The 27,998-nt window shown below is 43.7% G+C and overlaps 1 protein-coding gene across 5 annotated transcripts; it reads right to left on the minus strand.

The window, feature by feature from the left end:
• Positions 1–112: 112 nt before the first annotated feature.
• Positions 113–27,987, minus strand: MTRF1 (mitochondrial translation release factor 1). 5 transcript variants are annotated; one of them, XM_059723907.1, is made up of 10 exons: positions 27,949–27,987; positions 21,595–22,038; positions 15,975–16,066; positions 15,081–15,162; positions 14,737–14,844; positions 14,475–14,647; positions 10,493–10,610; positions 7,363–7,499; positions 4,220–4,360; positions 113–1,599 (listed from the first exon to the last, which is right to left on the minus strand). In XM_059723907.1, the coding sequence occupies exons 2-10, from the start codon at positions 22,013–22,015 to the stop codon at positions 1,480–1,482; spliced, it is 1,392 nt and encodes a 463-aa protein (XP_059579890.1). In that variant the 5' UTR covers positions 22,016–22,038; positions 27,949–27,987; the 3' UTR covers positions 113–1,479. The 5 variants fall into 5 exon arrangements, with proteins under 5 accessions (XP_059579890.1, XP_014463833.1, XP_019355988.1 ...); XM_014608347.3 differs by lacking the exon at positions 27,949–27,987 and adding an exon at positions 26,903–26,999 and having other exon boundaries at positions 4,220–4,318; XM_019500443.2 differs by lacking the exon at positions 27,949–27,987 and adding an exon at positions 26,903–26,999.
• Between the last annotated feature and the right edge of the window lie 11 nt (positions 27,988–27,998).

The raw sequence follows: 27,998 nt of genomic DNA on the forward strand, positions 1-27,998 counted from the left end.
TTTAAGAGACTGCATAGAAATAAGTAAGGTTTAATACTGTTGCCAGAACGGCTAGTTTCGTTCCCCTGGAGGCTTGTTCAATTACCCTCAAGGAAAGAGTCACACATACAGGCTGGGTCCATCTAGGTTTATTGTTTGCAAACAGTTCGACCGAGGAGCAGAGAGCTCAAATCAGGGCCGACGATGAGTCCGGCCTGGAATCACATTTTTATAGCTTACATTCAACAGAGTCTTGACGTACTAGAAGTTTATTGGCTGCAGTACCAGTTCCTAATTGTGACGTCTTATCTTGTAGGCTGTACTTAACTAGTTATTGGTTAATGTGACTTATCAGGGTTAGTACGTGCGCACTCAAAGGTAGAATTGCAGCATGCTCAGAAGAAAAGAGCAATTTCAACAAAGTTAGTTAAACTTTAGTAACTTCTTATCTTAACGTAACCTTAAGGCACTGGACAGAGATGATTTCAAAATGCAAGGCAAGCAGTAAGAACCACAGCTTGGACATTAGACCTCCTGATCTTTACACAAAAGGGTCATAAGATGGTCATAAGACACTTCTATCATATGGTTGTTGCTCAAGCATTACTGCAAAATTATGGGGGCTAACATCTTTTTACTACAATACCTCATTTTGGGAATGGAAGGATGAGTGGGGAACACCTATATCAACAGTTAGACCTTGATTCAGTATGCAGTGCAGATCTACCCCAAGGCAACTTGTGTACTTTTTTGCACCAACTTTGGGGTAGATCTGTACTGAGATGTGCAAAGTAATGAGAAACCCCTTTCTCATCTGTACTGAGATCTGCACTGATCCCCCCTGGGGATCTTCCAAGCTCAGGAAGCAGCCTTTTCTGAGGGAGATCTCTGCAACTGTATCTACACATACATTTCCATTCTTAGCTCCTGCTATGAGTTCTAAGGCAGGAGTGAATGGTTTAGTAGTGGGCTTTGTTACAAAATAAATTTAAGGGAACTGATGAAACAGAACACCTAGACGACCAGTTCCAAACTAATCCAGCTCCAGTGACTGGAAGTTGTTACCATCTGATGACCATTAGCAATCTCAGACCAGTTCCTGCAGGCTGCATTTGTTCCCCACCTAAATGCTAACTCAGAAAGGGGCCATGGACATAGAAATGAGTGCTCTCTTCCTGTTTCTCACATCAAGATTTAAGGTACATTGATGGGAAAACAGGAAAGCCTGTACTGCTGGTGCCGTGTCTATATTGAGAAGTACAGGCTGATAGATGGGCAATGTCCAAAAAACAAACAAAAAAAAGACTTAAAATTTGACATGCCAGGGTGGGCCAGTAATTCTAAAAGCCACACACGGTTTAACAAAAATCCTGTCACATGATCACAGAAGAATACAGGAAAGAATAGCACAGATTTTTTTTCAATTCTTGATGTCTAAAAAAATGCCTCAATTTTATTTAACTACACAATTACAATCAGAATTTTAATGCAACATCCACATTAACCTCCTTCTTCAAAAGATTTAAAATTTTCTACATGTTTAATCAGTGCCTCCATCTCTGCAGACTCCAACAACCTGCTGATTAGTTCATCCAGGGCCTCTTCACCAAGCAGAAATTCCTTTAAAAAGAAGGAAGCATCATGATTAGCAGAGAACAGTAATATTGTTAGAATCCTAATCAATCAAAAAATAAGAAATTCCTGGAATATAATTTGCATGGAGTTGGATCTTTACACATCAGCTTGACATTTTTGCATTATTCCCCGGTGTGAAATTAGCATGGAGAGGTGTACAGCTGCCTGTCTTTGGCAGATGACTGAAAAAACACCACAAGTTTACACAGTCTCCTCTTGGCAGTAACAAAAGGAGTAACTAACATCTTGCCAGGCCTTCATTATTGCCTCTTTTAAACCTCACTGCCAGAAATAGTGAACTAATCTAGTAAGAACTGATGGAGAGGTAGGTTATGGTAATGCATAAAAAGTGACCAATTCAATATCTTTATTCATACTGAGCAGTAGCTTAATCCATAAGAAGGGTACCAAAATCTGACCCCAAATAAATAAAAGGACGACTTGGTAATCAAGCAATCCATTTTATTGTGCAATCTTGTTTATACAACCCAGCCTTACTCTTCTTCCCCCACACTCCTCTGATATTTGTAATTACCCTCACTCCTATGTCATGTCTTAAGATAGTCTGTAAATGCTCCAGCACTCACTGTACTCCTTTGAGTTCTCTTTGTTGCTAAGACAACTGTTAGGCACAAGTAAATAAACACTATCTGCTCTGTGATGATAGCTACTGTAAATCTCAAAACTTACACCACAAAAGTGAAGACAAACCTTAAAATGCAAATCCAAACTCACTCTTCAAGCCAGTTGATCCAAAACTCACCCAAACATTTAATTCATGCAAAGGTCCCAGCCAGCCCTGCTCAGGGAAGCATGTACAGCCTGGAGGTGGCTGGGGACTGTCCTAGCTGCTACCTGCCGCAGCAGCAGATCAGGGCAGGGGGCTAGGACCTGCCTCTCCCCTGCAGCTCTTTCCAAGCCCTGTGCCCCTGATCAGGAAGCCAGAGCCAGGAGCTCCCTGTTACCAGGGCAGGGGGACATTGTCCCCACCCCAGCAACAGGCAGTCCCTCAGCTAGCACCAAGGGGGAGCCTAGAGCTCTTCCCAGGGGCAGCAGGGCCCACTGCAGGGCTGCAAGGACCTGGGTGCAAATCTACTCTCTAATCCCCACATGCATAGACACCCTACCCAAAAACCCTTACTTAGCAGTAGCTTAGTGCACAGTAAACCTAGGCTAGAGTAAACGCATGTATAGACACACCCAATATGTAGTAACACTGTCCCCATATGTTGCACATGTTCAAAGGAAAAAATTAATTGCATGTAGAATTTTAATCAGAACATAATTTATCATTTGAAAGAAAATGGAAATAACCCTTGCTAAGGTGATTTGGAAGGTCAAAAAAATTGATATTTGTCCTTTTGGCCTTCATTCATAACAAAGATCTTGAAAGATTTTTTTTCAAAATAAACTTTTCTACTTGCTTTTTACCCTACAAATATCAGGAATGTCACTCCCCTCCTGACTTTTCCTGAAGTTCCCAAGAAAGAATTATGTGCTTCATCTGTCCTCCTTCTTACAACAGGAAGAAGTACTGTATAAACAAAGTTAGGTCTGTGGTTTTTGCCCCCCCCCTACTACTATATTTGTGAGCAATACAGGAAAATACCATATCTAATCAAATCTTAAATTAGATTTGTTTCTCTAATCAACATGGGATTAAAAGCCCCTTGTCTTAAATTCACATACAAAGTGGGGAGGGAGCAGGGAGCTGGCTGCTGTGGCTTTGACTCTGGCCCCGAGTCCAGGTTAGGGCCAGAATCAGAGCCACAGCAGCCTCCTGCCCCTGCCTCCACCTTTTTCTGCACTTCTGCCACCAACCCCCACCCGTTTTCCCCTCCTTATTGTCAGGCATGGCTCAGCTCTGGTTCAGGCTGGATTTCCTCCTGGACACAGAGCACATGGGAACTGTGCCCTGCCCAGCAGATCAGCAGCTGCATTGTCTGCCTGGTCTGGCGAGGGCTGAACTTCCACATGCTGTGCTTCAGGATAGCCCTTGCAGTGTCTCAGTAAGGGAGGGGGGAGGGACAGAAGCTATGGAAAGCTGGGGAAGGGGGGGTGCCACTGCCAGGGGAGTAGGAAGGCTGCAAAAGGGAAGAAGTGGAGGGTAGGCAGAGGGCAAGAGGGCCACCTGCCCCACTCCCACCTCCACCTGACCCTCCCTGAGGATGGGAGGGGGACAATAATTAAGATTCTATACCTGGACAATTAAAACATTCATAATTTTTCCATATATAGAATAAAATTATTGGGGAGACTTCTTAAATTCAGGGTCAACTTAAGATTTGAGTAACTACAATAGTATTCTTAGAATGCCAAACAAAATCAAGAAATAGGAAGTTTCTGGAATATCATTAGCATGAGGTTTTTGCCCCCCTTTAATCGTATAATTTTATAATTTAACAATATAATGTTCACAACAATTTCTGAAAACACTTAAGCTTTCCCATACTAGAACAATAGCTTATAATTTATCACATGTCTTCTTGATCTATTTATTAATCACTTTCACAAGTTTACATTCAGTTTTCTACATAAAAATTTCTGTATGTGCACACACAGGTTTATCTTTGAAGGGTTTTATATAAATTATAATAAAAAATACCTTTATATTTCGGACTTGATATGAGATCCTGTGGTCAGTGACTCTATCCTGTATGAAGTTATAGGTACGAATTCTCTCCGACTGGCTTCTTGTTTCCAACTGTGCAATGACAACTTGTATTATTTCTTGAGTTTTAAAATCCTTTAAAACCAGCAGACAAACATTCTGAGTTAGACTTCAATGGATCAACCTTTTTCGTGCCTCCAATACTGCATTTACAGCCTCATAGATAATTTGCTGAATTCAGGCCTATTCTTTCTGTCAAAATTCTGTTTATACTGCAGACCAAGTTTTCAGACAGCCTCCAGCTCAACTATTCTGTACTGGCTATAAAGTGGCAACATGAGTCAAAAGTAGTTTGAAAAACCTAAATCAGCACTCACATCAGTTGACATGGTCTACCCATGATTTAGGTCACCTGAGCAAAAAGCTACTATTTTGCAGTAAGGCTTAGGCCATGTCTATACCTCTTTCATGTAAGGCCCGAGATTGCTGCCCGCTCACTCCCAGATCAGCCTACTCATTCCCTAGCAACTGGATTCCCAAGTGGCCAACTCAGATAAGTCCAGCCCCACTGTCAGGGCCATCTAAGCTAGACAGGGCTCCATCTCATTGCTAAGTTTTGGGTCTGGTGGAGCAGAACAAGTGGATGGGGTTTGTTCCTCAACAGCAGTCCTGGGCTTGGTAGCAAAGATGTGACTTTTGAGTAGAACCAAGCACTGGAGCAAATCATATATAATATACCTTACATGGCAAGCCTGATCCTGCAAAAATGTATGCATAACAGTAATGTATGCATGAGATCCTGTAAAAATGTATACATCTGTAGTCTCACAAGTGAGTAAACTCAGCCATGGGCAGAAGTGTTTAAAGTCTGGGGCTTGTTCTGAAATCCACTGTATTTACAGGCAAGTTGACAAAACATACAAAGCCAGATTTTTTAAAAACATTTAGGCTCTTAAGGTCTGGACAAGCATTGGACACAGAGAGAGAGAGAGAGAGGTGTTTAAAAATCCCACTGGGCACCTATGTGCATCTTTAGATGCCTAAAAACTTAATATCTGGCCCTTCATTGCTAAAGAAAATGTAACATGCAGTTTTTGCTGCCAAAAGCAGCCCTGGCTAAACTACTTAGATAGTCTCCATTATAAGTCACCAATATCTAATGCTCATATTTCCTGGGGGGTGGTAGAAGGGGGGGGGAACCAAAAAAAAAAAAAACACCCTTTTTTACCTGAACCTTTCCTTCCACAAGATTTAATTTCAAAAGGTCCTTTATGGGGAATATAAGAAAATATTTTTTTCTCTTGTAAAGGAAAAAAAAAAAATCTCCAGCTGTTGTTACCCCAGAATTTAAATCTCCCATTCTGAGTAAATACCTTTACAATGACCAGTAAGACTCCCATAGTTTTAGTTAGATCAAATTGTATGGATGTAAGTCCCACTAATGAAAATTAGAGTGGGCATACTACTCAGAGAAGCAGCACATCTAGAACTGAGTACAATACAACAGGCATCTGGTAAAGGAGTTAAAATCTTAGCTGAGAGAAATTAATACAGGTTAGTAAATAATGCATCTGACATTTGGAGTCCTCTAGTGGTAAAGCATGGGAGTAACAAGCAAATCTCAGTTTCTAAACTGAATTTTGAGTACAAGTTTTTAGAGTTATTTTTAAATGGAGGATGAAATAGTGAAAATTTTTAGAGAAACTGCTACCCAAATCCCACTGAAGACCTAATTCCCACCTGTAACCATGCTTACATTTCTAAACAACCAATTTAATACGTTCTGAAATATAATGGGAGCACGTTTCAGTTTACATACCCTACTTCCATTAACTTTTTTCCTAATAACTGCGCAACATCAAATGTATAAGCAGCTGTGGGAGTACGGACTGGCACCCCAGACATTCCCTTTCCAGGCCTGTGCTGGAACCACCATTGTGCAGAAACATGTTTCCTCTTGTGTGGTCTTCTTTGGGTGTCATTAATCTTGCCATCCTTTTTGCACAGCAGCCCAGCTGCAGTAGGAGGGACAGACTGTCATACCCACAATAGATTAAAAGATTAATAGATTGTAAGGGGCTGGAAGGGACCTCGCAAGATCATCGGGTCCAGCCCCCCCACACTAGGCAGGAACGACAACTGGGGTCAGGTGATCGTCCAGTCTCCTCTTGAAGATTTCCAGGATAGGTGATTGCACCACCTCTGGAGGGAGTTTATTCCACAGTCTGGACATCCTGACTGTGAAGAAGTCTTTCCTAATGTTGAGCCTGAAACAGTCTTCCAGGAGTTTGTGGCCATTACTCCTGGTTTTCCCCAAGGGGGCCCCGGTGAACAGTTGTTCACCGAGTCCTTGATGTATTCCCCTGATACAGTGGTAAGCAACTACCAAGTCCCCTCTCAGCCTTCTCTTTTTCAAGCTAAAGAGACCCAAGTCCCTCAGCCTTTCCTCGTATGGCTGGCCTTGCAAGTCTCTGATCTTATGGGTGGCTCAGTTAGATAAGCTTTTGAATGTCAGACCTAATGAAGAATGTTTTGCATTCTTGCTTACCATTGGTCCAATAAAAGATATCACCCTAAGAAATCCCAGCCTCTCTCATTATTGCTTTTAAACAATGGAGAAGTTAAAAAATAATGACCTGTCAGATGGCTGAAAAATAGAAAGATTTTTTTATATCAAGAGCGGTTTTATTTCTTGCGTGCAAGTGGAATCCTATCAGTGACTCCATTTTAGAACAATTTAGAAAGTGAATCTCAGTACTCGTTGGGCCCAATTCTCATTTACATAAAAATGTCTTGCTGCCAAAGGGACCATACCATGGGCGTTAATTACACAAAGCTCTCTTAGCTTTTGTATAATTACAATTGTACATCAGCTATGTTAAGGCTCTGTTCATTGTCAGAGCAGCATGAACTGGCCTTGGCATACATGAAACTCAGATCCCTGCTTAGCATTACAACGTGTGATTCTCTCTTTCGGGTATGCACTCCTTTATATAAAACTAGCCTAAACACATGTGCACCCATGTGTGTACACACGCACACACACACACATGCTTTTTATAGTCACTTGCCAAAACCAGAACCCGCCCCCACGTACAGCACAGTAATACAAGTCAGTGATAGAAACATGTTTTCACCTGTAGTTTTCTGGTATTCTGCATTTGGCTTCGATCCCTCTCAATGATCTGCTGGTACAGTTTAGCACTCAGTGTCTGCAGAGCTTTTTCCTTATTCAATTGCTGTGATCGCTCCTGCTGGCACTCTACTGTTACTCCTTTATGAAATTCAAGAGAACATTGATAAAAGCTCCATTATGCCAAACAGCAAGCAAACCAGATTAATCCTGGAATTCTGAAACAAATTAAACCTTCTTGAGCTATTTCTTTTTGCTTTTAGGGCCTGTCCACAAAGGCAAATGGTGTATTTTTTGATACTCACTAGCTCCAAGCATTTTAGTAACTACACTCTAGAAGCCTAGTATAGATGGGAACAGTCTGACATTTTGATGCTACAGGTGACCCCTATGGAATTTTTATATGATGATTGCCGGACCATATTTAATCATGATGTTGCTTCAGGTGGTGCCTTTGGGAGTCCAAAGTTCACTTCAGCTAGTTGACACAAGTTAAAAATGCAGCTTGTTCTGCCTACACAAATGAGTTTGAAATGTTTTAGCTTCCAGGTTTTAAAAATGCAAAGCCTTCTCACCAACAAATCCTATATTTAAACATACAAACAAATGAAAGCAAAACTAGTGAGACATAAATGTAGAACTACAAATATTAAGGTAATTGTATTAGGGCTTTCATTTTAAAATAAAAGACATTAGTTTACTTGTTCTAATTAGTATATGATTTTATTTCCAACTTGGTTTTGGAATTAAAAAAAGCTTAGAGGAAAAAAAAAAAACATACTATCACTAGAATCTCACAAGCTCAAAGTTAGGACTTCCTAGGTCTCCAAATACTAGAAGCTGTAGGGGAAGAGGAGTATAACAGGGAGCCAGGGACTCCTATTACTTTAAGGGAGAAGCCATAGCAAGTATGTCCCCAGTTAGGGGAAGAGGGTGGATTCTGGGCTAGCTGCAGGGGAGTAGGCAGCCAGGGATACATAGGCTGCAAGTTCCTACTGCGAGGCTAGTAGCAAGGGCACTACTACAGTTCAGCCAGAGAAACAGCAGTAAGCTGCTCTGGAGGTTAAAGGACATACCTGCAGCCCATCAAGAGAGCTCCTGACTGGAAGAGGAGGAGCCCAGGGGTTATAAGCCTGGCTGCCCAAGGCAGAGGAGTGCAACCCTGAATTCTCCAAGGAGAAGATTTCCTGCCAGCTCAGGCTGGTGAGAAGTGGGTGCTGCAGGTCATGTCGGATACTCCCAGGGCTGAGAGAGCCAGTGAGTGGGGAAGGTGGCTTGGCAGTGGTTTGATGACCCATAGCAGTAGCTTTGAGTGTCTGAGTTTAAAGCAGTTGCTTGGATTTTTTTTTAGTTTTATACTGGAAGATTGGGTGTAGCCAATAGGGCTGCTGGAGGGGTACACCAAGTTTTTAGCCCTGCGAGGGATAGGGGTATGAGACAGAAGCAGGCTGAGGCCAAGAGGGCCAGGGCCTGAGCCCAGAGTAGTCAACTGGGGTGGCTGGAAGCCAAGAGGGCCAAGGCCTGAGTGCAGGGAAGCCAAAGGCCAATGGAAGGCTGAGACTAAAAGGCCAGGCCAGAGCCACTGGACCTAAGCTACCAGTCTGCAGCCAAAGTAACCTGTAGGCTAAGGCTAGGAAGGCCGAAGCCCATACAGGAAGGTAAATGGTGACTGAGTGATACCTGTAAGGCATGGGCATGGCTATGGGGGAGGCTGGAGGTCATATTTAAGCCTTACAGCCCTTGATTAAGGGCCAGTCTGGCCACAGGTGGTAACCATTGGCTCATAGTACCAGCCAGGCACCAGGATGTCTGCCACAAGAGACACCTGTAGAGAACTGTGCAGTTTTGGCTAATGGGCAGAAGACCCAGAAACCACAAGAGATCAGTCAGGCTGCACTGGTGAGAGCACTGCAAGGCTCAGGGGCAGCCTCCCAATCAATATCGAAAGAACAATAAGGCATGGCAGGTGAGATAAACAGAGGAGGTTATATAGATAACTGATAGAGTGGACAGGATTCGGGGGGCCTCTAGGGAGCACCATGGCTGCCCCAGGGCCTGTCCTGCCACAAGGAGCAAGACACCAGGATCAATCTTTTTATGCTCTATTTGTATACAATCCCCAGTTGTATATGCTTCCCAACTTGCTATGTCAAGAAACAAGGGCTTAGGCTAGGGATGGGCAAAATGCGGCCTGCCAAGCCATTCTATCCGGTCCGTGGGGCCCCTAAAAAAAAATGTAGAAAATTATCTGCCCCTCACTGCCTGTCATGCAGCCCTCAATGGCTGGCCCAAACTCAGTAAGCGGCCCCCCGCCCAAAATAATTGCCCGCCCCTGGCTTAGGCCCACCACAAAAAAAACCACAAAAACACAGAATAAACAAAAACTATAAGCCTCCCTTAATAAGGGAGGCCACTGGAGAGGGCAAATAATTGCTTGCAGCCACAAGAAACAGGGATAGGAGTGAGGGTCACAGATTAATAAAAAGGCTTCCAAGGGGGGACACCAAGCAGACCCTACCTGTGAAACACAGGATACTGGGCTACATGGATCTGTGGTCTGACCTAGTGTGGTCACTTCTCATGCTTTTATGCTTTTAAGCAGCACTATGACTGACAGTAGTCAATTATCCTCAATGAAAATGAATCCATGAAAAAGAAAGCATGATCAGTGTATCCATTACCAACTGAAAACCTCAACAGAAAGTTTCCATTTTTCGCAGTCTTGTGTCTACATAGATGGGTACATGCTCAATAGTCATTGCCATTCATGAGAGTCGAGGGTATTGATTCCTGGCAGGAATTATTGACATCTTCCATCACATCCTTCTCTTCTCTTCCTTATCTCAGCCCCAGTGTGGTCCATTTATTAAATGCTCACATTGTAAAGATAAAATTGGCTATGCCATATTAGACAAACACACACAGACCAGCACACTATAAATAGCTATCGCTTTTCTCTCCTGCTGCCTGCAAACAATGAGGAGGGCTACCTGCCTCCTTCATATTAGCTCCATGCTACTTGTTCTGAGGAGATGGATTCCAGTAGCCATGATAAGTAGCCTACCATTTTTGGATACAAAATATGCACATGCTAAAAAGGAAGCAGTCAGAAGTACAAACACAGACAGGCTTACCCGTAGGAAGGTGCACAATCCTCACAGCACTATCCGTTTTGTTAACATGTTGCCCTCCTGCTCCTTTGGCCCTGAATGTATCTATACGCAAATCTTTTGGGTTCACTTTAACCTCTACCTAGGGTCAGAGAAAATTAAGCTACTTTCTGCTCATCGTAATAGTTTAAGAAAACATGTCTGAGATACTGATAATTTAAACATACTTCTGCCCCTAATTTGCTTACCTGCCACTATTACAGGTAACATACATGAATACTGTGACTTGAGGAAATTAAAAAAAAACAAAACAACCCAACATTTCTATTTTTTTCTTTTTAGTTTGTCCATTTCATATATCTGTAGCACTTCGAGTACAGTCAGTTCTACAATATCCCCGATATAAACAGTTTATCTTGCTTGATCAAGATTCTTAGGGGATGGACTTACAAATAGCTTACTATGAGGCAAAAAGGGCCATGAATTTACTATGCATCACATACTCTTCACTAACTGCCTGTGTGTTATTGCAGAGTACCTGACCCTCATTCCCACTTTTAATCCACAGTAAATCGTTCGCATTTCCTTATGCTTACCCAGCATGAAGGAGGAAGGGAAGAAAAAAAAAATTAAAAGCTGAAAATGTTACTGTAAGACTACAACAATTGGCAGGGAGACCAAGGCAAATGAGATAACAGAAACTAGTTTAAATCAGGTTCACTGGTACATGAGTGTGAGATCTAGGTTACAGCTGCTAATGGTCCCAAATTCTACAAACACTTGGGAATATATCTAAGTCCCATAAGTAGTCCCCTTGACAGAAGCAAACGTGTAAGCAGGATCTTGAACTGCCTACATTCCACTATTCAGAGCACAATAATAATAGAATTCAACATAAGACGTCGAGTGGGTAAGGTAACTAGTAGGGTGAAAGTGCTAGACTTTAGGAAAGCTGATCTCAATGAACTCAGGCGATTAGTCAAGGACACACTGCAGAATAGGAGTTTTGAAGGGATAGGAGCCCAAGAAGGGTGGCTGTGCCTTAAGGAAACGATCCTTTGGGCACAAAGCAAGACAATCCCCAAGCGAGGCAAAAGAGGGAAAGGGGCCAGGAGGCTTCCCTGGCTGACCAGAGAAATCCAGGACAGCCTAAGGGACAAAAGGGGAGCACATAAAAAGTGGAAACAGGGAGAGATCAACAAAGACGAATATACCTCCTCTGCTCGTGCTTGAAGGGAGGCAGTTAGACAGGCCAAGGCTATGATGGAGCTGAGGATGGCAACCCAAGTAAAAGACAACAAGAAATTGTTTTTTAGATATATAGGGAGTAAAAGGAAGGCCCAGGGAGGAATAGGACCCCTGCTAAATGGGCAGAAACAATTGGTGACAGACAGAGGGGACAAGGCTGAACTCCTCAACGAGTTCTTTGCCTCAGTGTTCCTAAGTGAGGGACACGACAAGTCTCTCACTGGGGTTGTAGAGAGGCAGCAGCAAGGCGCCAGACTTCCATGCGTAGACCCTGAGATGGTGCAGAGTCACTTGGAAGAACTGGATGCCTTTAAGTCAGCAGGCCCGGATGAGCTCCATCCGAGGGTGCTGAAGGCACTGGCCGACATCATAGCAGAGCCACTGGCGGGAATATTCGAACACTCGTGGCGCATGGGCCAGGTCCCGGAGGACTGGAAAAGGGCCAATGTGGTCCCCATTTTCAAAAAAGGGGAGGAAGGAGGACCCGGGCAACTATAGACCAGTCAGTCTCACCTCCATCCTTGACAAAGTCTTTGAAAAAATTATCAAGGCTCACATTTGTGAGAGCCCGGCAGGACAAATTATGCGGAGGGGAAACCAGCACGGGTTTGTGGCAGGCAGATCGTGCCTGACCAATCTAGTCTCTTTCAATGACCAGGTTATGAAACGCCTGGACACAGGAGGAGGGGTGGATGTCGTATACCTGGACTTCAGGAAGGCCTTCGATACGGTATCCCACCCCATACTGGTGAACAAGTTAAGAGGCTGTGATGTGGATGACTACACAGTCCGGTGGGTGGCGAATTGGCTAGAGGGTCGCACCCAGAGAGTCGTGGTGGAGGGGTCGGTCTCAACCTGGAAGGGTGTGGGCAGTGGGGTCCCGCAGGGCTCGGTCCTTGGACCGATACTCTTTAATGTCTTCATCAGTGACTTGGATGAGGGAGTGAAATGTACTCTGTCCAAGTCTGCAGATGACACAAAGCTATGGGGAGATGTGGACATGCCGGACGGCAGGGAACAGCTGCAGGCAGACCTGGATAGGTTGCACAAGTGGGCAGAAAACAACAGGATGCAGTTCAACAAGGAGAAATGCAAAGTGCTGCAGCTAGGGAGGAAAAATGCACACCTACAGCCTAGGGACTGACCTGCTGGGTGGCACAGAGGTGGAAAGGGATCTTGGAGTCCTAGTGGACTCCAAGATGAACATGAGTCGGCAGTGTGACGAAGCCATCAGAAAAGCCAATGGCACTTTATCGTGCATCAGCAGATGCATGACGAATAGGTCCAAGGAGGTGATACTTCCCCTCTATCGGGCGCTGGTCAGACCGCAGTTGGAGTACTGCATGCAATTCTGGGCGCCACACTTCAAGAAGGATGCGGATAACCTGGAGAGGGTCCAGAGAAGGGCAACTCGTATGGTTAAGGGCCTGCAGACCAAGCCCTACGAGGAGAGACTAGAGAACCTGGACCTTTTCAGCCTCCGCAAGAGAAGGTTGGGAGGCGACCTTGTGGCTGCCTATAAGTTCATCACGGGGGCACAGAAAGGAATTGGTGAGTATTTATTCACCAAGGTGCCCCCGGGGGTTACAAGAAATAATGGCCACAAGCTAGCAGAGAGCAGATTTAGATTGGACATTAGGAAGAACTTCACAGTTCGAGTGGCCAAGGTCTGGAACGGGCTCCCAAGGGAGGTGGTGCTCTCCCCTACCCTGGGGGTCTTCAAGAGGAGGTTAGATGAGTATCTAGCTGGGGTCATCTAGACCCAGCACTCTTTCCTGCTTATGCAGGGGGTCGGACTTGATGATCTATTGAGGTCCCTTCCGACCCTAACATCTATGAATCTATAAGTGTAAATTTTGTCATGTTAGTAATGCATACAGTTTGTTTGGCAACCTTGAAAATTTTGGCTTATGTCCCTGGACCAGGTCGGGCAGAGATAAGCAACAAAACACTTTTAGGAAAAGACATGGAGGGATGCAAAGAGGAGCTGGTCAAAGCAACAAGTCTGAAAGATTTTTGAAGTGTTGTTTTGAATAGATATAAGTGGGACCAGACCAAAAATGGATTTCAACAGTGGAGACCTGACCTTATGAGTATCTGGAGCAGAGTCTGAGTAGTGTGAATAGAAAGGAAAGGTCCAGCCCTGGAAATGCTTGTAGAGAAAGCAGTAGCAAAGGAGCGAGGAAAGTTCGCAGAAAAAGATTAGATCTCTCTGTTAGCTAAGTGGCTAGAGGAGCTCTCAAAAAAGACAAGCCTAAAGCTAATTTAAATTCAGATCATACTGCTCATGATTTAGCAGAAAGCACCAAAGAAAAAATGGAATATTCAGCAGCTTTCACAGTCTCGCATCAATAGGTTACACCGAACATTTTCCTGGATGTTCTCCATGCTTCAATGTATTATTAATTTAGAATCGTTTCACTCAGAGTGACTCACTTTTGTGAGAGCTGAGGGCTGGAATGCTTAACAAAATGAACTTCATGTCCTTGATCCACACTCTACCTCAAGCAGTAGCGGATGTCAGAAAAATTACTCTGGGTGATACAATTAAATTTGTAATGATTCACTTAGGCAGCGCAGAGCCAAGATTCACAGCCTTCCACAGCAGGGGAGCATGGGGAATCATTGTTTGTTACTTACGAGACATATTTCAGCGCCAAGAAAACAAAAGCAGTAACTCTGTTGCGGCTTTCAGGATCACACATGCGAATGCCAAGATCGAAGCCCAAGACAACACTTCAGTTTTATTTTTACACACCTTCTCTGACTGAGGGAGGACAACAACTGACGCTGTCCCAGTGTGAATACGCTGCATTCTTGATGACAGGCCAATCTCTGGGATTCGCTGAACCCTGTGAGTCCCACCTTCAAACTTCAAATACCTGTAGACGCTGTCTCCTGAAATGCAAGCTGCTGCATGATGTAACCCACCTGTAAAAATAAATAACACGTAGAGGGTACACAGAAAAGGCATAGATTTTAACTTGTTTTGGAGATATAACATAGAAGCTATTACATACCCATATCAGTAGGAACATAGTTCAGAATTTCAAAGGTCCAGGATTTATGATCTGCGTAATTCTGGTACATCTCAAATATTTCTTTTGTGAACATCTGGCAAATGTCACCTGAAAAATAGATGAAATATCATGAAATACAAGTTCATGAAATATTCCTGAAAAATACTTATTTTTAGATTTAGTAATAACTAAATATGGTAACTGGAGAGAGTGCTCTCTTTAGATAAATGAATTAGTCATCTCTTGGAAATACTGTTTTATATTATTAAAACATAAGAGAAACAAAGCCCTGTAAACCTGGAAAGAGATAAAGAGTAATCTTTACTTGTGATGACTTTGCTGACCTCCAGTTGTTCTGCCAGATACAAGCTCTAATATGACATCACATTCATCATGTTTGTGCTTTGGCACTAGAATCTGGAAAAGCTGCAAAGAAAGGAAGAGTTTCAGCATATCTTTCTGAACAAATTTACAGCCAGCTTTTGTGGTTGCATCAGTTTCAGCACACATGCCACCTGATCTGTGCACAAGAGTTAGGAGTGAAGGCTAGTGAAAATTTGCTCCCACAATGCTATGCTAAAACCATCAACTCAGCCTCCACTGACCCCACTGTTCAATAAATGTGATACTAACCATGAAACAATTGGAGACGAGACTGATCTTTACCAGAAGATTCGAATATCTTAATTATAATATTAAACTGCGTCTTAATTATATCTAGATTGTGAACACTCGATTCACAATACAATGACTTTCGTTGAGATTTTTTAGCTTCTCTTATAATTATTTCCATATACTGGCCATATGTAATTGAAGAGAAGAATAAAAGATTGAAAGTCTCAGGAAGATAAAGCCTTTCAAACTGGTCTGTATACTCTTTGCTGACATGAATGACTGCTAAAACACCATACGCAGGTATTCAAAATATAGCGGCACACTGCCCTAGTGCCTTTTCAATGTCTCCAGACAAGCAGGTAAGAAAACAAAAAATGTCAAAAATAAAGAGCTTTTAAGATGCACATGGCAAGACAGAGACTTTCTAATAATAAGCATATCCAGGGATGTTCAAAAAGAAAGCAGAAACTAGACCTCTGTTTCATTAAATGCAAGTGTTATTATAACTTACTATTTAAAAAGAAAATACTTGGAACAATAAAACTAAATAGCTATATAAAACATTAAAATGAAGAGTTTTTGATACCTTCATTTAAAAGACAGTACCTTTTCCTTTAGCTCACCTTCTTATACAAAGTGTTGATTTCTTGATCAATTACTTTCTTCTCTTCAAAGGCAAGTTTTCGTAGTTGTTTCTCATCTTTGTTGTTTAGCTCTGAATTTAAGCGATAGAAATAAATGTTACCCAGTCTTATTTAGCTTAAAGCAAATTGTAATACAGCTGTCAAATTATACCTATTGCAGCAGAAACAGCTTGCACAATCCTATTTAGTCGATGTAAAATACCAAATAATGCCACAAGAAGAGGATATATTTTACTAGTTAAATGTTCACATTTTAGTGGTATTGGATGTGTTGGAAATAGGGCACAGAACATCTTACCTCAAAGTCTCCAGTTCAAGCCTGACTAACATCAGCAACAGCCAACACTCATCACCATCTGACAACTATTCACTGGTGTATGTAAAACAAAGTGGTAATCTGGGTCTAGATCTAGGGACCTATTGCTAAAACTGAGATCTTTAAAGCCCTACTCAACCTCCTTGGCCGTGTCCAGGTATGTGTGGACATTTGGTTCCCCAGGACCAACTAGCTATGGCGCACCTTGTGCTGCTGCTAGTTGTCCCTGGGGAATGCTTGTGCCATGCGCATGCTGGCGCATGGCAAGTTACCCTGGGTTGGGTAGGGGAGGCTGGGGCGAGTACTCGGCTGGCCCCAGCAGCCTTACGTGGGGTCCTGAGGGCCTCCCAGGGCTCCAACAGTGGGAATCCTGCTGCACGGAGCCTGGCTGGTGGCTGAGTGCAGCTCCGGCCAGCCAGGCTCCAGCTTCAGGTGGCTTGACTTTTTTTCTTTGCGGGTTTTTGTGATCCCTGGATATCCTGGGGATATCCAGGGATCAAAATTAAAAAAAAACAACACCCCACCGCACTGCTCCTTTGCAGTGTGGAGAACAATGGAATGTGTGGTATGTGGCACCTCAGATGTGTCTGCGCTGCCACATAGTCACACTTGTCTGGGCACAGTCCTTGAGTCTATAAGTGGCTCAGTTTGTGACATTAAAGGTACCCACAACCCTACAAGCTCTGCTTCTGAGCATGAGGCACCTCAGTCTGGAAAGGGCTGAGCAGCTTGGCACATACCTCTCTTTGGGGTCCACCTTGCCCGGACCAATTAAAGATGCACTAAGCCAAGGAAAGAGAGCAAGCATAAGTGTGGGTACCTAGCTTAGCAGTTAGGTTACTCACTTGGTGGGAAGAAACCTGGGCTTCAGTCCCCGCTCCAAATACTGCTTATGATAGTAAAAGCCTCACTGAAGCATAGTGGAGGCAGGGCTCCACTGTTTCTTTTACCTTGGCATGAGAAGATGATGTGGGGTCAACACCACATTCTGGCCACCTTTAGCCCCAGGTAGCTCGTGGTACCTATCGGACAGGAAGCTGGGTGGAAGGGAAAACAACGAGTGGAAACCCACCACCCTCACCTAGGATCAATTCAGCTCTTTCTAGACCCCAGCCAGTCACCCTTCCAAATAAACTGTATGGCGCTCCTAGTTTATGATAGTCTTTAAGTAAAATATGTTTTGCATGACTGTTTTAAGTGGTTCCCTGTTCAGCATACTATGAATCTCATTCTGAGGTGCATAACTCTCCTATTGCATTGTACAGGGCTCTGGATTCTCCCAGGCACCTACAAGTAAGGTGCATCCATGTTGGTCTCCCAGTCTCTTTGTGGATCTAGCCTCTAGTTCAGGGGTAGGCAACTCCTGACATGTGCACCAGAGTGTGGCACATGAAAGCATTTTGCCTGGCATGCATGCTTCAGGGAGGATGAGAGGGCCGCAATCCTTGTTCTGGCAGTTCAGCCCCTGCCCTTCCCTGCCATCTGCCTCGAGGTGTATGTGCACCCACTGCTGGAGTGAGCTGGACCAGGGCTCCACGGACTTCAGTGCGGATGCTTTCAGTCTCTTTGCCACCTGCTACAAGTAGGTTGGGCTCTGTGGTGGGCTGCAGGAGCCTGCCCAGAGGCTAGGCTAGCGGTGGCAGGCAGACTGCAAGTGGCAGGAAGGCAGAAGGCTCCAAGTGGCTTCACCAGTGGCTACAGAGCCCCAGCCTGGCTCATTGTCAGCAGCGGGTTCATGAACACCTTGGGGTGGACAGTGGGGAGGGGCCAGGGCTGCACTGTCACAACAAGGATCAGACCCCTCACAGCTCCCCCTCTGTCCACTCCTGGCACACTAACATCTTACAAGTTGAGGTTGTGGGTGTTTTTGGCACTCTGCCCAAAAACTCAGATCTGCTCTAGTTCCTAAATGCTCTAGTTCCTAAATGTTCCTAAATGCTATAGTTCCTAAATGTTCATGCTAATTAGCACACTTGTTGGCAGCCTTATCAGCAGGGATCCTGGGGTTTGTTTTTTTTTAATCCGAGAAAAATCACAAGTTCTCTGACAAAAACACAGAAATCCATTATTAAAATTAAAAGCTCCCCTAGCCCTGCTGGTGCCCCTTACTCTCCCCCCAATGACCTCCCAACCCTGCTGGTGCCCCTCATTGCCCCCAAAACAGCCCCCTGCCATACTCATGCCTCTTGCCCCCACCCACAGCCCCTGTCCCCCGACCCTGCTGGACAGGGCCCCCAGCTGCCAGGGCTATGGGGCCAGGGACTCAAGTCTGCAGCTCCCTGCCCCCAACAGCAGGCAGCTGCAGCAGAAGCAGCATGGAGCCGGCTCCCCCACTGCTGCTACCTGCTCGGGCAGGGGCAGGGCCAGCTCCTGGCTCCTTCCAGCCCTGCTAGTGCCCCCAGCCATGACCTGCAATCCCCAGCCCTGCCAGAGGGGCCCCCAGCCCCCTGCACATCCCACTTACCTCAGGCTCCAGCAACAAAGAGTGAAGCTGAGCTGAGCAGAGCTGTGGCTGAGTGAGAGCTTCAGGCCCTGCCCTTCCCCCTATCCCTTCCCATCCAGGCAGGACTGGCAGTTTCCCACCCTGTTTGCAAACAGCTCTCGCAGGCTGGAGCTCAACCAGTCTGCAGAGCTGTTTGCAAAAGCAGGGAATCCATGGCTTTCTCTGCTAAAAGGAGAAATCTGGGTTTTCTCTGATAAAAAGGGGAAATCCATGGTTTTCTCTGTTTTTCTGTGGAAAACGGAAAACTGGGATCCCTGCTTATCAGCAAATCCAAGGACCAAAAGAGCAGGGATACTGAAATAGCCTCCTTTATTGTCATTGAGAGGGTATGCTCTTACACCAGGGCTTTATTTATTTATTGTTTTTAAATAATTTTATTTCTTTCTAAAGATGATGGGTCAACAATCAGAGACTGACGTTCTCTTGTTTGCCATAGTAAAAGCACTAGCAGTATAAGTTCCTCTACCAATATACTTCAACCTTGATCTAGAGAAAACACTAAGTCTAAGACTTTAGCGTGGCTCGGAAATACAGTTAAGTTGTAACTAATCCTCCAAATGGAATTATACCACACAAGTTGAAAGAATGGTCCAATGCAGTGGTTCTCAACCCATTTGCTATAGCAGGGCACACTTGTAGCTCTACATTTGTTATGTGGGCCGTACCCACACAACTTACTTCCTGGGTGTCCATTTAACAGGATGTCACATGGATCTCATGCAGCAAACGGGCCGCGGGTTGAGAACCACTGGTCTAATGAAAGAATGGACAGAGGTCCCTGGCCTAGGATCAAGGAATTCAAGGTTCAATTCCTACCTCAGCCAGACTTGATTTTAGTCAAGTCACTTCATCTACTCTATGTTTCAGTTCACATCTGTAATTGGGAAAACCTCACAAAGTGTTGCCAGGATAAAATTCACTAAAAAACATTAATAATTTAAGACACCATGATGGCCCAAGTTATATCAGCACCTAAACAGATAACATAGTACAGCTATATGAAGGAGAAAACTATGTACTCCATGATATAGATACAGTATAACTGTGCTCTAAATTACATTAAATTCACTAACTTTTACTGCCTATGTCATCCTCCATTAATCTCTTTTCTTTCTCTTTTTCCATGTATAATTTATTGTCTATGCCAGGGGTGTCCAACCATTTTGAATGTGGGGCCAGATCATGAACTTTTTATCACTGAGTGGGCCGGCAGGAGCGGGTACTCACACAGCCTGTCCAGTCTGTCCACAGCCTGGGGGCGCAGGAGTCAAGGGATGCCGCCTGACCCCGCCGTGTCCTCCCTGCTACCTGGGCAGCCTCGAGGATGCTCCCACACCTGCGCACTTGGGCTCAGCAGCCAGGGGGACATGTGGGGACTCTACAGGGGGGTGCGGGATGTACAGGGACACCCCCCTGCTCCCTCTCCCCTGGGGCAGCCTGAGCCCAAGCGGCAGGGGTCCCTCCCTCCCCGGGGCCCGTGACTCACCACCCCCAGCGTGATGTCTGCGGGCACGGGGCGGGGATGCGGGGAGGCGGGAGCGGCACTAGCTTCCCACCCCTGACAGCCATAGCAGCAGCAGCAGCAGCATCTCCCGCAGGCCCGGCTGCAGCATCCCTCTGAGCCAGTATCCGTGCCCCCTACACTGCGACCTTCTCCAGCCCACACACCGGGCAGGGACCGGCACAGGGTGGGACCGGCATGCAAATGAGGAAGGGAGGGGCGGGACTAGGAATGGAAACCCTGCAATGTGGGAGAGGGGAAGAGCTGGCATGCAAATGAGGAAGGGAGGGGTGGGGCGAGGAAGGGACACTGTGAAATGAGGGGGGAGGGGTGGAGCCGCACTGCGTTGGCAACATCAAGCTGACACGGTGCATGTGGGAACCTTGTCCCTTCCCCAGCCCTTCAGCAGCCATTAGGAAGCTGGTGAGGGGCTGAGGGAGGGACAAGGGGTTTGTAAACGCTGTTTACTTTCATTTTCCGTTGCAGCACCGCAGGCTACCTGTTGGACAAGCCTGGTCTATGCTATAGCTCTATGCTACTATTGAATGGACCTGTTCATACAATTTTTCACTTTTTGGCCCATTAGAAGGCAAACCTTTTAAAAAAATAAACATTAATATTTTACGTAATATTTTCTAGCTTATCCCGCAACAAAAGAAATCTGTTTGAGTTTTCCATGGTTCTTCTCCTCTATTCTCTTTTCCCTCTTTCCTCCCTTTACCAGTGGCAAAACTGAAGAAGGGAAAGGCAAGGTTGGAAAATTCAGAAGCTAAAAATTACAATCCCTACCCCCCATCTGAGAAAAATAAAATTATGTTCCTGAACCTACAGAATCAAAACTCTCACAAAAAGTTGGTAGCTTTTTGATCAGTTTTATGTTTAATTTTAACCCGTTTCCTCCATTTGTCTCTGTAACATATCTTTTCATTCTTCCATATACTCTGTTGGCCGTCTTTATTTTTTCCCTTTGCTCCACTTCTTTTCTGTAAATCCTCCTAGTTCTATATCTCATTGTCTCCACTAATTTGCCATCCCCCAGTGTATTTGAGTGGCTGATACTCTTCCCTTCCTACTTGGTACACTGCTTTGCAGGATCTGCTTTGAACTTGCCACTTGCAAGTGTTGAGCAATTACCTAGTTTTACTTTTCTTCTTCCCTCACATTCCTTCCTATTCCTGATTTAAATTGATATCGGTATCATCAGAACTTTTTGTTGTTTTGTGTTCCTACCCACCTTCCCCACAAAAAAAAAAAAAATATATGTATATCTCCATCTTACCTGTACACATAGATTCTAACTCTTTAACTTCTTTTTCTGCTTTTTGTATTTCTTGAAAAACAGCTGCAAGTGGAACTAGATCAGCATGTCTTCTGCTAAGGATCCTTTGCTCATGCTCATTCGTTGAGACACTGCTCAACACATGGCTTATTCGTTGGTATTCTCTTATAACAGTCTCTAGGTATTTTTGCACAGTTTCATGCTTCCACACGGCTCTAGAATCCTGATGGTATTTCCTTGGCCAGGCATGATGGGGCAGAGCAGGTTTAACTGTATTCAGGAAATAATTGTTCTTCACACTGTATCGTTCCATCATCTGACCTACCCTTTTAACAAGGGGAGAAGGAGCATAGCAGTGATGGTGATAGGGACAAGTTGCTAGCAAGCTTCTAAAAAGCCAAATACCTTGATGAGGTTTCATTTCAGCTTTTACTTTTTCACCATCTGAAATGAAAAGCACATACAGTATTGGCCACTTTTTTACTGACTTTTTCAGGTGGAACCTTAACTACAAAACACATTTGTTGATCTGACAGACCTAGGTAACAGATGCAGGAGTAGTAACATGGGGTCAGACCTTACTCTACTTAGGGCACTTACACACATGCAAGGAGCCTGCTCCGACACGCTGGAAATCCAGTGTGTCAGAGCAGACTCGATCAAATCTGCTGAAGCACGTCAATTGACGCGCTCTGGCAGCCTTGCACGTCACATGTATCAGTGGTGCAGCGCACCTCTGCACTGAGAAAATGGAAGCGGTGCACTATGAACTAAAGCACATTTGATGTGCTTTAGTTCAAAGGGCACTACTGTCATTTTTCAGTGCAGAGGTGCACTGCGCCGCTGATACAGTGCTCCCAATGCAGCGCCAGGGGCTTTAATTAGCGCAGCTTGCTAACTAAAAGCACCCGGCACTGTGTCGGAAGCACATGTAAAAAATGCCCGTAGATGCTTTTGTCCAATCCTATTCCACCCCACCCAAGTCCCTGAAAACCAGTTAAAGCCAAAGGTAGATAGGCCCTCCTCTTGCATTTTGTGATTTAAAGCTAAGATGGAGGGTTGCAACTTTGGTGCCCAAGCCCACCTAAGAGCTTAATACACAGAACAGGATTTGGCCCATACTGATTACCCCTTTTGGAAATTACAGCCATTGCTCAGGTTAAAGATCTATATGGTCTCATTATATATCTCATTATATTAAAGAAACTCTAGCAAACAAGTTTTCAGACCCTACAGGACCTTACCAAGGTGTCTAATCCTCCATCCCATCTTCATATGAATAATTCTTACCATTACAAATAGCTGTATTGACTTCAGTGGCACTGCTCATATTAGATGGAATTAATTGAATAAAAGTTTCCAAAGCCTCTGCTAATACTATGAGTTCTTCTGTCTTGAGCAATATTTCTACATCTTTCCTGCACCAGATTAAGAAGAAATAGTCTGCCTTATTTTGGATGGAAATCCGCTATTTCTCCAGCTAACCTTTTCAATGCTTTGGATCAAAAGAGTTTATTATTCTCCTGGCAAAGTATAGCACTGTGAATCATTTTAAAGCATCTGATCTTATAGTACGACACATTTAATTTAAGTAAAACAAAAGTGTGTTTTAGGATGATCTGTCCCAAAAAATGCAATTATTTTGTTTTAAGAGAGGAAAATCAAGGTACTCCTATCTAGCTTGCAAAAGCACTAGGGCCTCCTGAAGAAAGAAAGGAACAAAACCAGAATGCCAACAAACCAAAAATGTGCACTAAAGCAAGTGGAAATTCTGTGGGGTTCCTGCAGCTTCCTCTGCATTTTCTCCCAGGTAGGGAGGAGTTGGATTTTATGGAGAAGTGGAAGACATGGGTTTGGAAACCGACATAAAGAGCAGCACTAGATAAACATAACTGTTGCAATGGATGAGAGAAAAAATATGATCACTCAGATTATCATCTGTTAATGCTGACAGAGATATGTAGGACTGCACTCCCTCAAGTAACAGGATGACACAGAAGTCCTACTCACACTCCACCTCAGGAGAAGCGGAGAAGAAAGAATCACTCTGCCTGGAATAAGTAACTCTGAGAGGGAACGTCCTAGTACTTTTTTTTGAATATCAAGTGCACTACATCTGTCAGCACATACACCAGATAAAACAGGTGTAAAATATTACTACTCCGCAGACTCAGTAACATTTTAGAAGTACTTTGCAGAGATGTGAAAAACAACACCAAGTACAGGACAGGGAAAGTGTGGCACTCATTAACACTTCTAGTAAAAAGCACTTCAACAAAAGGTAGGGAGAACCATGAGGTTTGTTTTAAATAAATCTCATGATGTTTATAACCTCAGCTGGGGATTTCTGGTCTCATCTTCTTATTTGTTAACACATGGAGATAGGAATATTATAACTATTAAAGCCTTTAGGTTCTTTTAATTTTACACAATTCAGATGTCGATGTAGAGAATGCTACATACATCATAATATGAATGTTTTAGTTTCCTATGATTATAGTTCCTTATGGGTCAGAGACACAACATTTTGTTGACTTTTAGCTCTTCTATTAACATATCACTATAACACACTATTCTGTAAGTGATCCTACCACATATGAAAGTTTATTCCTGACAAAGGAAAAGACTATTTCAAATCATTTACCAAACTGCCAGTTCTGATTGCCGCAGGAGCTGAAAGAGGTCCTTTTCACCTCCCCACATTCTCAAGCTACATAGGTCTTCTCCAGCCTGTAGTGTAAACTGCAGCAACCTCTGGACTGCTCTAATGTACACTGGGCTGTCAACAGCTCCCACATGCTACTATGAGGTTCAGGAGTAGACAAAGCAAAGCAAACACATTTTCCTCTGACTTAGTTGTGCAGGTGGTAACGTCAGAAGATGCAACTTCACTGTCAAATGGGGTGGCACATGCTTAGGACAAGTCCATTTGGACTGTAATTTTCTGTAGCTGCTCAGGCAACACATGACAACACCGTAAGGAAACATCCTTAAGATAGTCGAGGCCAGGTTTAATGGTGGCAACGTCAAGCACCTCGTGCTGCCTAGACTAGTTGCCACTTAAGTTAGAAGTGTATAGCCACATCCACAGAGTACCACATAAGCTTATGGCAAGCTAATTGGCCATGTTATTCAACAGTGCTACTGTATTTCAATCAGTCAGTTCTGAGGTTGCTGCGACCACTAGAGCATCTTAGATGCTGTAACAACCCTCCTCTACTCTGCCCAGCATTTGGCTGAGGTTAGTTGAGTTGCTTTGCATCACTGGTGATCCTTTGGGCAGAGTGACTTGGTGGCGGCCATCTCCTCTCCAGGTATGGATGGCCATTGGCTCGCAGGGAGTTCATCCGCCCTTTGACAGGTCTTGTTTTTAGTTCTGCTAGGTGTCCACACACCCTCCTCACCCAGGCTAGCCCAGGTGGGGGCACCCGTTTAATCACAGACAACCCAACCATGGAACAGTCTGTACTGGTTTACGAAGTACCAGATAGCAGACCAAGAGAGGCCTGGCCTGACAGACACTACCTGATTACTTGATTCTAAAAGGAGACTCCCCCCAGTTCAACAGTTGGAAAAAGCCCCTTGTCCTAGACTCAAGTACAAGGGTAGTGGGGGGGGGCAGATAACTGCTGTGGCTTGGGCTCTAGCCCCTACCCAGGGTTGGGGCCATAGCTGCAGCTGCTTTCTCTTCATTTCCCCCTTGCCCCCAATGCTTCTGCACCCTTCCATCTCCCCCCTGCAGCCTCTTTTCCTCATCTACCTGCCACCCAGAATCTGCTCCCCTGCCTACACTCCCCCCCACACCTTTGTTTTGTGCCAGCAATGTCTGTCCACATGGTAGGCTGGCCTATAGCAGCAGTGCACAGCCTACACAGCCGCAGCAGAGGTTGGGATGGGCCATGCTCAGGCTAGAATAGAGATGGAGTTTGTGGGGCAAAGCAGAGGCTGGGGGGGGGGGGGGAGAAGAAGAAGGAGTGGAGGGCATAGAGACTAGGCAGGGAAGTGGAGAAACAGAGGTTTCAGGGAGGCAGGCACAAGCAGGGGGCAAGCTGCTTGACCTCCCCAAACCACCTGCAAATTAAAATTAATTAAAGAATTAAAGATGACCTTCCAATAATTATATTCTATTCATGGCAAATTATAAAAAATGTATACATTTTCCATATATAAAATGTAATGATGGGGGGATCATCTTAAATGCAGGGTTGTCTTACATTAGAGTAAATATGGTAATTAGCCCCACTAAAGCTATGGTTTAGGAAATATCCTGCCCAACTCAGTATGGCATGCTTAAGGACCTCTGCTGCTGAGCATGGCAAATTTACCATACAGACACGATAAACCTGAATTAACAGTTTACTGGTGATTACTCTTACCTGAGCTCTTTGGAATTAAACAAAAACAAGATGCTTTAAGATACAGATCTGCATGGCTCAGACACCTGGTAAGCACAGGGCCTTACAGTAACTTAAAAAAAATACAATTGCACCTCCCTTTAAGAGACATGGCCAGAATAAATGTGTCCAGAACTTAAGCTATATCAAAACGAGACATTATTAAAACTTACGATAAACAGGATTTTACTTTAAATAAATAAAACCCTCCTACTGTGTGTAGCTCAAATATGAGACTTGTTTAGCCCAAATAAACAAGAACCAGACAGTAAAAAAAAAAAACAGTTGAGATCAACTAGTCTATTTTGTTGTGGGAATTAGACAGACACTTTGTTAATTGGACAACAAAGTGAGAATTAATTTGATTTTTAAAATTTGCCTCACTTCGAATAATCAAAGGGGCTATCAGTAATCCAGAAGGCACTAATTTTTTTTAAATGTAGTCTTAACATAGATTCAGTGGAAGCTCATGTATTTCAGTCTAAATCATACTAACTCAAAAGGCACCTATCCAAAGCACTAGGGAGTCTCCAGACAGCTTTAACAATTCAAACTCAACAGCATAAAAATTCAGCAGCAGCTCAGCTATTCAGCCACCTACCAAAACCCCCTTATGTTCTTCCAGCATTATAGAAACACGTTTTAGCAGACTTGTACATGTGGATTATTATTACTTGTAACCCGGAAAAGACTAAAAACCAGAGACTCAGAGATCATTTTAGCCTCCTCTTCCTTTTTCCTATTACCCTTTGCTCTTGTACTTGTTCTTGTTCTTCCTCTTCCCCTTCCCTACAGCAACTTTCTTCATTAGCACTAACATTTCAGCAGGATCTGGTTCAGTGTGGGCCCAAAGGCCGAGTGGAAGCTGCATTTTCCGTACAAAAAAGCAAGCCAGGATTTTTTAATGACCTTACCCAGAAAACAGGCGAATATGCAGCTTCTCTAAGGTGAAGCCATCACAGAGGAAGAGCACAAGCAAGCACTACAACTCCCAGCAATCCTGCTCAGCACTACAACTCCCAGAATGCCACTGGCCTATGTTAACCCTTATTCACAATTGAGCACAATATACACAATTTATATCAACATTGGTTATATTCATTGTTACCTATAAAAAGGCTCCAGAAAAGATCATCATTGTGTTGGTTGTTCTAAAGCAAAAGCATTAAGAAAAATAAAGTAACCTTTCCAATTTCTGTGGAATTCATGGTATAGCCAAACTCAAACACTCAAAAATCATGAATCGGACTCTTGATTTAAAAAAACAAAAGGTATACCAAGTTAAAATTGTTATGTCTTTTCTCCACAACCATTAGGACTGAAGGTTTAAGCAAAGCAGTAATTATAATAAGACATTTTTAGTGAAGTTGCAAGAGTTGACAGCAGTGTGAATTTTTTCTTTAATTTCTAATCTACAGTATTATGGATTTTTCCCTTTGCATATTATTCAGTTCATGATTTGCAGTCTCATATTATTATTAGAAATCTGGTCTAAAAACAGTCTCAAAAGAATTACACTTTTATGTCACAATATCATTTAAATTATTAAGTTACATTTTAAAGAATTACTACAATACAAATGGAAACATCTCATAAAATATGAAGGCACACAATAGTTTATCAAAATAAATATTAGAACTAATGCATCATACTGTTAAAATTCTGAACTACACAGTATATGTCTGTTTGGAGACACATTTTATTGGTATTTATTAAATGAAATCTTCACGTTTTTGCAAATTTACTTATATTTTTGTGATAGTAATTTCTAAAGTTTCTCTTAAAGCAGCACTGCATTCCTTCATTGCCTGGTTGGCTAATTTACTCATTTCTATACAGTATAGGAGAAATATATATGCAAACTTCCTTCCTCCAAACACTTCCATTACCTGAAATTAACTTACGTGCCCATTTGGTGAATCATTTGTACACTATAAATATTTTTAATTAAAACACCTACCAGTGTGATCCTGATTCTTTCATCCCAGGAAGAGGTAGTTAGCCCTTTTA

This window comes from Alligator mississippiensis, chromosome 1, assembly GCF_030867095.1.
Source record: "Alligator mississippiensis isolate rAllMis1 chromosome 1, rAllMis1, whole genome shotgun sequence".
In the NCBI taxonomy this organism is placed as follows: Eukaryota; Metazoa; Chordata; order Crocodylia; family Alligatoridae; genus Alligator; species Alligator mississippiensis.

Coding starts and splice junctions, on each gene's coding strand:
- MTRF1 (XM_059723907.1), bottom strand. CDS start 22,015: ATGAAACCTCATCAAGGTATTTGGCTTTTTAGAAGCTTGCTAGCAACT. Junction 14,845..15,080: donor ATCTGGCAGAACAACTGGAG/GTCAGCAAAGTC, acceptor TCTATTTTTCAG/GTGACATTTGCCAGATGTTC. Junction 14,648..14,736: donor CTATGTTCCTACTGATATGG/GTATGTAATAGC, acceptor TTATTTTTACAG/GTGGGTTACATCATGCAGCA.